The 11,450-nt window shown below is 37.6% G+C and overlaps 1 protein-coding gene across 1 annotated transcript in view; it reads left to right on the forward strand.

Moving 5' to 3' along the window:
* slc4a11 (solute carrier family 4 member 11) overlaps positions 1-11,450 on the forward strand; it is a 157,003-nt gene that overhangs the window by 130,384 nt on the left and 15,169 nt on the right. The window contains 8 exon segments of the mRNA XM_056470817.1: positions 3,205-3,231; positions 3,233-3,298; positions 3,301-3,348; positions 3,351-3,376; positions 4,123-4,296; positions 7,375-7,441; positions 7,443-7,571; positions 9,360-9,513. Coding sequence (XP_056326792.1) covers positions 3,205-3,231; positions 3,233-3,298; positions 3,301-3,348; positions 3,351-3,376; positions 4,123-4,296; positions 7,375-7,441; positions 7,443-7,571; positions 9,360-9,513 — 691 coding nt within the window.

The following is an 11,450-nucleotide window of genomic DNA, read 5'->3' on the forward strand; positions in this document are numbered from 1 at the left end:
TGTATACCCTACCAATAAAAACACCACAACACATACACACACACACACACATACACACACACTGCCTGTTTCTTTCCTTCTTTTATGCCAGCACAGCACAGCAAAGCCACTCGCTCTGACTATCAGTACATTATTCCTGGAGCTCGTCTGCCGTTCGTCAGTTCGGTGTGGGAGTTTAACTTTGTTATCTGAGTGAGATTTGACTTCTTACCTCAGGCGCTTTAAAACGTTCACTTGGAAGAGGCTCATATTCACAATTAGATCAAATCGCAGCCTTTCTATAAAAGGCTGATTTTGCAGAAATTGTCCCAAATGTTGCAACGGTGTGGTGTGCTTGCGTATACTGTGTTCACTTCATTTATCTGCATTTTCCACATCCTGCACAATGTTTTTTCTTCTAAAATATGGGTTTGTTTGGACTAATATTACAAATATCAATCACATTATAAAGGAATTTTAGCTCTCATGATGCATTTAAAATCTGTAAATCTACATTTTTTTGCATTTAAACAATTATTTTCAAGAGTTCACACTTAGCTGATGATTAATTATAAAGCGAGTTTGGCATGCTGTCCTGGGAGAGAGGTCCTGAGCTCATAAGTTTCTCGAGCCCAGGGTTCCCTGCCATTGCAGGGCGAGAGAAAAGTTTGAGCTCAGGTAGATCTCGAAACTCCCCTGCTGTAGTAGCTAATGAACAGATAGTGATTGCTCTTAAGAGATAACTACTTACTATGAGCAAGTCTATGGTGCCGAATTGGATTAGTCAATTAACTTAAGTTGCATGTTTTTGGATGGTGGGAGGAAACGGAGGACCATGGGGAAACCCACGTGAGCACAGTGCAACAGTGCTAACCACTGGGCCACTGTGGCCACCCATCTAGGAAAGAAGGAGGAGTAGGGGTGGAAGGGGGGATTCTTCAAAACGATGATGGCTGTGATATGGAACTTAGGGTATTTATAGTGACTTAGGAATCTTCTGATTGGTGAATCATGAATTGGCTAATGCATGACCAACTGTGTTCAATCATAAGCACGTGATCCTCTCGAAATTAGTTTATAAATAAACTTCACTAATACAGCAATTATTACTGAATATTTTTTCAGCTACAAGCCATACTTTATCTTGTTAACACATTATTATTAATGATCAAATGATCAAAATTCTTTCAATTTTCAATTTACACATGAACCAAACCAACATTTATTTTAATCTGTTCATGTACAGTTGAAGTCAGAATTATAAGCCCCCCCCCCTGAATTATTAGCCCCGTTTATTTTTTCCCCCAATTCTGTTTAACAGAGAGAAGTTTTTTTCAACACATTTCTAAACATAATAGCCTTTAATAACTCATTTCTGATAACTGATTATTTATCTTTGTCATGATGACAGTAAATAATATTTGATTAGATATTTTCTATACAGCTTAAAGTGACATTCAAAAGGCTTAACCAGGTTTAATTAGGTTAACTAGGCAGGTTAGGGTAATTAGGCAAGTTATTGTATAATGATGGTTTGTTCTGTAGACTATCGAAAAAAAAAATATAGCTTAAAGGTGGCTTATAATTTTTGACCTTAAAATGGTTTATAAAAAAATTAAAAACTGCTTTTATTCTAGCCAAAATAAAACAAATAAGACTGTTTCCAGTAGAAAAAATATTTAAAAAAGAAAAAAAAAATTCAAAGGGAGGCTAATAATTCGGATTTCAACTGTATATTACAAATTTATTCCAAACTAAATAAAAATACTCTGAAAAGTTTTAAAGCAACAAAAATAATTATAATAATTATAATAATTTAGCTGCCATAAACGTAAAATGGGATTAATTAATGTTTATTGCTGTGATGGTTTTTTTATTCGCTGTACACATACTCAAAGGTGGAGCTAGGGGGTGCCATGACCACCATAGACACAATCACGACCACCCCACTGGCCACACCGCTCATAAAAATGTGTTAGATATGGGGAAATGCTAAATGCATTTTAAAAACTGTTTTGATGCTAATATTTCATGAATAATATAACAAAAATAAATTTTGCTCATGAAGCTGGAAGGGCATCCACTGCGTAAAACATGCTGGATCAGTTGGCGTTTCATTCCGCTGTGGCGACCCCAGATTAATAAAGGGACTGAGCCAAAAAGAAAATGAATGAATGAATTTTGCTTACAACTAAACATAGTCCAAAAAAAAAAAAAACATAGTCCAAAAACCAACGTTATCTTACACCAATTCGTAACTTTTTGATTAGTGGCTAATTCATGTGAATTTCTATGATCTCATATGTATTTTTTGTATGATTTTCTCATCTCCCAATGACAACCCAATGGTTGGTTTTAGGGGTGGAATTTGGTGCCACACCTTCTTTTAAAAGTCTTACATTTTCGTACAACTGAATATGAATTTGTACGAATAATCAACAAATTAAACTGTCAAAATGTAAAATAGTTACGTTTCCTTGTGCCTAAAACCTATTTTTTAAGATGGTAACTTTTGAAAGATAACTGCACATTTAAATTAATGCAATCAATCAATCATCAATTAATCAATCAATCTTAAAATGCTTTAAAAGCTTGGGACAACAAACCTTTCTGTTTTTACAAAATGTGTATGACCATTATTACGAAAACAAAATAATAAAAGTAGACAAAACTCCTTCATGCCTTTTCATGAACATTGATGTTTTGTGTTAGTCCTTTTTTCCTGTAAATGTAAAGATATCTCTTTAATCTTTCTACAAGCTCCTATAAAAATATCACAACTTCTAATATTAATTTTCGTTTTAATATTTAGATTAAAAGCAGTCAGTTTTAGCCAGAATTTTGAACATCTAACAAAAATTACAATTCCTGACTTGCTTGGACAAATTGTCCTTGCTTCACTTTGAATCCATTTATAGATAAGAGCATACGAGTAAAAATAAAGGCAGCCCAGCCACATGAAACTCTGCGCTTATGATCCTCTTTGAAGTTTTTAACACTCAGTAACATAATGATTGCTTTGGACATCTTGGTTTCGTGCCCGTTGTTTTTCTGTAGCTTCTTCTATGGCCATTTTTCTAAGTAAGCAATAGAGATTTCGGTGCAAAAAAATTACTGCTGACCATTTCGTCAGTGCATACTGTCAATTTAATCACATTGTCATGGATGGTCTGTTGTTTATTAGAGAGTTTGTAATAGTTTGTGTGGTCATTTTCTCTCTTCCAGTGCCGGTTGTTTAACTTCCATGAAGGTCCCGGTGTTTCAAGTAGCCTCCCTGGATAAGCTGACAGGAGTGAGTGTCCCTGAGTGCGATGGGTCTAGGGCTTCCTCCTCTTCCTCCTCATCTTCATCGACCAGAACATCGTAGTTTTCCCTCACAAAACGCACCCGAAAACAGGTCTCTTGAAATTTGTTTCCTCTCATACTAGAATTATGTACAGATTGTTAAAATTTACATAACTTGAATTTGGACCTAATCAGGCTACAAAAAATATTGTTTGACCATTATTTTAAAGTGTTACCACAAGGATTTTAATTGATCATTGTTTTGAAAAATGATGAGCTGATTAAAGGGATAGTTCATTCGAAAATGTAAATTCTATCATCATTCGCACATTTTTGACTTGTTCCAAAACAGTTTGAGTGTTTTTTTTATTTGTTCTGTTGAACACAAAAGAAGATGTAATGATGAATATTGGAAACCTGAAATTATTGACATCCATATTTGAAAAGACAAATAGCATGGAAGTCAATGGTTACAGGTTTACTACATTCTTCAATATCATTTGTGAAATATCCCTATAAAATCTTAAAGGAAAACATTTTTTCTGCGTTCTTTGATAAACAGAAAGTTCAGAAGAACAAAGTGTATTTGATAAACCATTTTGTAATATTTTAAGTGTCTTTACTATCACTTTTGATCAGTTTAATTTAAATAAATAAATTCATTCATTTGTGGGAGAGTACGTTATTTGATGAAAATACATAGCTCTTTGAACTGTGAAATCTCATTTGTCTATATTAAAAAGAAAAAACATATTGCATATTAGGATTAAAATTCACCACAAATTCACTTTGCAACCTGGTTAGGACAGTGATCAGACTGTGGTCTTTGAGTCCTGACACTGTGTGTGTTTGCCACAGGTTACTGAAGGGCACGGCGTATCACTGGGACCTGACTCTGTCTGGCTTGATTAATATTTTGATGTCTGTGCTGGGCTTGCCATGGATGCACGCTGCTTTCCCACACTCCACTCTGCACGTCGGACAGCTGGCCATCGTGGAGGAGCGGGTGGAGGGAGGACACCTTTACGAGACGTGAGCACACACACTGCACACAAACAAGCCCTGCACTCACAAAACAATCACAGCCGCAATCAGTCCGGAGCAGCTCAGTCTTCCTGCTGTTATCCCTGTTTCCTTAAGATGTAATATAAATCTCTGCTGTCCACAGAAATTTCAGCTCAAAACAAACCTATAGCTTAGTCAAATTTGCCACTCGCTTGGTGTAAGCAAAACACACATTTGTGATGTGTGTGTCCATTTAAATGCAAATGGCCTGCTACTTTCCAGAAGAGGGCGCGGAGCCTTTATGCACTGTTCGGTTAGAAACAAACAAAACTGCTGAATCTGCAGCCAAATTGATACAAAAAAGATGGCAGTGTAACTTAAATCAGGACATTTCCAAACAGTTAATTGATTATAGACCATTTCAGGGTGGTCATGTCTTTGGCCCATGAACATTTCCTACTAGTTATCAACTATTTCATAACTTTAACAAGAGGCAATTCCATGATAACTTCATGTTAAAACAGCTTCCATACGTTATTCATCAATATGTAGCTCTTTTTAAATTCTCGGAAGCTGTGGAAATTAAAAACGTAAAACAGGAAACACGTTGGGCCATTGTTTTTGTTTGCACTCCTCAAAATGGTCTATAAGGGTTAATTCAGTTAATTAAACTCATCAACATCTTGTTACTTCTGTTTTAGATGTGTGGCTTTTGTAATTAAAACATTGTAAAATTATTCTCTATCATTAAAGAAAGTTTTAAAGGGAGAGTTCACCCCAAAATCAAAAATTTGCTCACTGAATGCTTGCAAGTGGTTCCAAACCTTCATTGAGTTTTTATTCTGATGAACACAAAAGAAGATATTTTGAAGAAAGCTGAAAACTTGTAACCATTCACTTTCATAGTAGGAAAAAACAAATACTGTGGAGGTCAGTGGTTACAGGTTTCCAACTTTCTTCGAATATCTTCTTTAATGTTCAACAAAAGAAAGAAAGTCAAACAGGTTTGGGGAAAAGGTGAGAAAATTATGACAGAATGTTCAGTTTTGGGTGAACTATCCCTTTAAAAGTCTGTCACCAGACTATTCAGGTCATAATAAATGTGCATTTTTTAAATTGCTCATTGTGCATTTTGGAATTTTGATTATGAAGTCAGAACACAAAAACAGTGTTTCAACAGTCTTTCAAAAACAGTGTTGAACTGTCCCTTGTTAGTGTAGCAGTCTGGCGTAAAATGTGTTTTGCACAAACAAACATTCTTTTGGCACGTTTTCTTCAAAAATGAAAGTCAACCACAATGTCCTCATTGGCTTGGATGTTGAGAGTCCATAGAGAGACTAATTCTGGTAATTATTCATGTGAGCAATAGCTTACAAGTCATTAGCCCCTTTCACACAGTGATACCAGTAAATATCTGGAAAATTTCTGGAACGACTTTACTGGTAAATTCAAAAAAGTACTGTTCACACAGGCAAGGACATTCTGGAAATTTTCCGTTCACCATTCACACATCCATTCCAAAACACTGATAAATTTTGACATCATTAACCAGAAATGGCCCTCCATGGACACTTTGAATGTCGAGATATACATAATTTGTGTGTGTGCTGGTGCTCACCGGAGCAATTCTAAACGTGCACACGCGTCACACAGCTGAAGCAGAGCTTGAAGGTAACAAACAGTGGGTTTATCATAAGCATTTTATCAATAATTTTTTACACAATTGGCATTAAGAAGTAACATAGAAACATTATCAGACTAACATCAAGCAGCTAAATGTGTCTGGAAATATATTGAAAGGCTTTTATTTTCATAAACCAGACAAATGTGAATGCAGCTGAACGTTTGGCTGGAGTAGATGTAACACGTCAGCGTATTCTAAAATTTGAAATGCGCTCTTTCCAGCAATTTTCCTTCTGCGTTCACACAGCGCAGCATTCCGCCAAATTACCAGTAATGTTACAATTTCTCTTTGCGGAAAGTTGTCAGAGCGAATTTACTGGTATTTTCAAAAACGGCCTGTTCACACATGATCCCTTTCCGTAAAATTGCCGATAATTTTCCAGAAAGGTTTGTTTGTGTGAAAGGGGCTAATGAAAACACAAGAATAAAAGTGAATTACTACCAGGTGGCTTGATCGATCCTACCTGTCAACATTTGATGTGAAAATAAGGGATACCACTAATGGCGCATGACTGTATGGAAAGGAAGGGAATGCAGCCGTTTTTATATTTCAAAAGATGTTTTCAAAGCATAAATTAAATGAAAGCATAATTCTCTTGAACAGCTCTTCACATTTAAGAGCAGTGGACGCCCCCCGGTGGTTCAGCGGTACTATGCATATAGGGAGGATCTCCTTTTTGATGATGTTTATTCATCATTCATTTTCCTTCTGCTTAGTCCCTTTATTAATCAGGGGTTGCCACAGCAAAATGAACCGCCAACTTATCCAGCATATGTTTTACACAGCGGATGTCCTTCCAGCTGCAACCCAGTACTGGGAATCATCCATACACTCTTTCATTCACACACATACACTACGGCCAATTTAGTTCAGGAGAACATGCAAACTCCACGCAGAAATGCCAACGACCCAGTCAGGGCTCAAACCAGCAACCTGCTTGCTGCTAACCACTGAGCCACTGTGTCACCATGTTTATTCATAGACATTATTAAAATATGGGAAATATACAAGAAAACATTTTAACAGAATGATAGCAGAATAGAATGGTAAATAACAGGAGAATAACGAAAAAACGGGAGGCTTAACAGGCATACGAATAATGTTGAATATGCAATTGTGTGGGGAAAACCCAGCAACTTGCAAGTAAACTAGAGCGAGTGATACGATGTTGTGTTCTCTTCGCGTTTGGGTGTGAACCTGCATTGTATTTACTTCCAAAAACAGAATATTTGTATTGTTTTTTTTCTGCGCAGACATTGTAAACCTCAAGCTGCTCATGTGTGCAAAAAAGACAAAGGTACCAGGTTGTCCTTTTCACATGTTCATGATTGCTAAATGTACCCGATTATAACACTAAAACAGAAAAAAACATGACATTTTCCTGAAATGTCCCCTTTAAATGGCGCCTCTGTGTGTTGTAGTATAGTGAGTGTGAAGGAGACGCGGGTGACCTCTCTCGTGGCAAACATCCTGATCGGTGTGAGTGTGTTTTCTGCTGCCGGTGCCCCTGCAGTGGATCCCCAAACCTGTGCTCTATGGGCTCTTCCTCTACATCGCTCTCACCTCCATTGAAGGTAATCAGATGTGCGACCGCATGGCTCTGCTTCTCAAAGAACAAGTGAGTATGTGTGTGTGTGTGCTTTTGATCAAAACAAAGGCAAATAAAAGTCATAGATGTTGTACAAATACGAACACAGGAGAGAAAGAGAGTGGTGTGCAAATAAAGCATAAGAGCGCCCTCTACCTGTCCTGTGTGGAAATGTGACAGGATCCAGTCATGCATTAACTGATTATAGAGCCCCTATTATGAATTTTTGAAAATGACCTTCCATGTAGTGTGTAACACAGCTCTAAGTGAAGTGAAATATCCAGCTAAGGCTTCAATCTGTAAGTGTGCAGTGTTTAAAACTGTTGATTCATCTATAAAAGAGTCGACTCATAGTGTTACAAACGAGTCGTCTTGATAACGAGTCATTAGGTGTTTTTGCGATGACGCGCTACAAAACACAAGCCCCGCCCAGTAGTTAGAAAAAAAAAGGGCTATGCACACAGATGCCGGTTGAATAAAGTCACGCTATGCTCAGCAAGAGTATTATTGAAAAGTCTCTACCCAAAGATGAAACTGTGAAGAGTCAGTGGTTGAGGTTTATTTTGCAAAAAATACATTAGCATTATAGAACAGCCCTTGTGCAGTTCGAGTGCTTCTGGAAAACAACATGCTTACAAAGAAGAATTCATTGGCCGTTTGTTAAAGGAAGAATCAGAAAAGACTATTGATGTAAGGGGACTATGTCCAGAACATGGACCAGTGCATCATGGATCAGTTTCTTCCCCCATTTCACAAGTGTAAGAACGTCCGATTAAAATTGTTGCCTCGTTTACTCTAGCTTGCAAATTATGTATTTAGTTTTTTTAGTGTTTTGTTTCTTGTAACCGCGTGTACTGTATCAGGTTAACTCTTTATATTCTCATATCACGTGTAAAGCCACGTTGAAAATGCGACGCGTGCCGCTTTGTTTACGGATTTAACGTTAAATGCGTTTGTGAGTTGGCGTTCCACTGCCGTTTGTCCGTGCTATGGCCATCGTCAACTAGGGGCTAGGAGACTCGTGTCGATCTCCCCAGTTCTTCTGAGGAGGAGGGGTAATGTGTGTGTGTGTTTGTGTGTGAAAAAAGAGCAGCTAGATGTTTTTATTAAAAACCTGCTTTTATTCTTCCGAAATAAATCAAACAAGCTTTCTCCAGAAGAAAACAGATTATCAGACATACTGTGAAAATTTCCTCTCTGTTAAACATCATTTGGGAAATATTACAAAAAAAAAAATAATAATCAAAGGGGGGCGAAAATTCTGACTTCAACTGTATATCACAGAATAAAAAATATCGCAACATGTATATTTTCCAATATCACGCAGCCCTAATGTATACTATTCAACCTTACAGTGTATTACATAATATTATGTTTATAATTTGTATTACCAGTTAAGAAGTCAGTTGTTTGTTTAATTTAGTCAACCTTAGGTATTTTTAGTTAGTTATTCAGGCGACATATATAAAGATCTTCTCCTAAATATATTTTAAGCTGGTATATATATAATATATATATATATATATATATATATATATACTATCCAGAGGTTTCAAAGCCTTAATCCACAATAATAGCCGAGACACGAGTCTGTATCAGCCACGAAACTGAAATACTAATTGCCCCATGGGACGAAGAGAGCAGAAAAATTAGCTGTCTGCCATTAGCATAATTATGGCCATGAACTCTATTATATTTGCATATAGCCCTGATTTGCACTTGATTTATGTGGAGACACGTGCGCTGTACGAGGCTCATACTGTAAGAGGTCAGAGTTTTCTTCTTCATCTGTATGTCTTGTGTTTGACTCTTTCTCAGACGTCGTACCCTCCTACTCACTACATCCGCAAGGTGCCGCAGAGGAAGATCCATTACTTCACTTTCCTTCAGATGGTGCAGCTGCTGTTCCTCTGTGCGTTTGGGATGTACCCGCTCCCGTATATGAAGATGATCTTTCCTCTGCTAATGTTTAATCCTCATACCCATCAGGTGCGTTCAGAAGTGTTTATGCTTGTCTGTGTTTGTGTGTGTTATGAGTATGTGCGCAAGTAATAAATGCTTTCCTAAAAGGTCATGCTACTGAATGATGAATGATGGAATCATAAAAGAAATAAATACTGCACACGCGTGTGTGTGTGTGTGTGTGTGTGTGTGTGTGTGTGTGTGTGTGTGTGTGTGTGTGGTGGTGTGTGTGTGTTTGAAATGGATCAGAACCTATTTATATATATATGAGCAATTTCACATGAGTAGCAGTGCGGCCAAGTGCCTTAGTGTCCCACCAGTGACAATATACAGCAATATCGCCCTGCTATGAGTGTGATATTGCATTTATACAACAGTTCGACGGCATAATCATGTATGTCAAAAAAAGAAAAAAAGAGTCTCAAAATCCTTTTGTAATAGGAACTACTTTTTTCCGCCATTCATTCACATCTGCAGCTGACATCAGAACAGCAGAAACCGTTGCTTAAAAAACACGTCACTTTAGAGCTAGTGTTTGAATTATTCTCTAGCGTAATGTCTAAATTGATGACAAAAACAAGATTTGCTGACATTAGATTATAAGGCTGAACGGTATGAAATGCCTTCAGTCTACAGAGATTTCCCATTGTTTCTCTGTTACAATCGAGAGATTACAACAATTAACCCAGAAAAAAGTCAAAGCAAAACACTAGCAGATTACTATGGGTATAAATACAGGACTTCAGCGTACAAAAGAGAGAGACAGACTTATGCTGTGTTCACACCAGAAGCGCTACGCACGGATAAATCAAGCTATTCGTGCGCAAATAGCCGCGTGAACATTTTGAGTTTACTCGCTTCATTCCCGCAATCAAATCCGCTTCATTTGCACATCAAATTCACTGAGCAATAGATGCAGATTCGTGTATTAGCAGGGCTTCTGTCTGCCTGGTGACTGTAGCTTCATTGCTAAATGGCTAACATGGATTTCATTGAGAAAAAAAACTGTGTTTATATGCTTTTATGAAGACTGAAAAAACAGTGTCATTTCATTTGGAGCTGTGCCTGAGTCCACTAGATACTTTCAGAGGTGCATCCAGGTGTGTGAGTTCAAAAAACTCCTCCAGAAACTTTAACCTGGATGAATGGAAGCGTTCAGCAGTGCTTCCGACTGAGCCGAGCCCAGTTTAATTAACTGTTGTCCCGGTGTCGGCAGGAGGATTTCCAACAAGACGCCAACAACAGGCACTACGTCATAAGCTCACCCCTACAAGAGAAAGCTCCTGATTTGTTAAAGCGGTGCAAATGTCCTGCTGAGGTTCAGATTTCCAACTTGAGTGATTCGCGAGAAACGTGCGTCAATTGCACAAAACACTCAATTCGCGCTGCTTCATTCGCGCAAATCGCTTCATATGTGCGTATCGCCGCCGCAGGATGTCTATTCACGTCTTTGCACTGGCTTAACATGTAAATGACTCACGCTTGACGCTTCTTCCGTATGATGTGATCGCAGCATTAGAATGTCACTTATCAGTTTTATAATGATTTGTTCAGCTGTAGTTTAAAATGTGAAAAGAAAACGCTGAGTTTTTCTCCCCTAAGGACTTATTATGCGGCCCTCTGTCGCCATCTTGTCAACCATCTTTGCTCTGCTCAGTATGACAGGTTGATGGCCACCAATCTGAAATCATATATATTTAAAATAGATACTGTCCTTATAAATAAACTGCATAGCTGCAATCTAAACAACTACAAGTTCGACTAAAAAGCCTCAAATGTACATTATGTTGTTCAACAGCTGCAATATTTTTAAACTGTAGTGAGTTTATTGATCTGCTGTCACTCTATGTGATCTCATGTGGGGGGGTAATACACAAGAGTAAAGAGGCTGTAAGAGTGCTGTTATTGCAGAATATCGCATGGCTATCAGATTCGAGAACCAGACAG

Source organism: Danio aesculapii, chromosome 13 (genome assembly GCF_903798145.1).
Source record: "Danio aesculapii chromosome 13, fDanAes4.1, whole genome shotgun sequence".
Taxonomy (NCBI): Eukaryota; Metazoa; Chordata; class Actinopteri; order Cypriniformes; family Danionidae; genus Danio; species Danio aesculapii.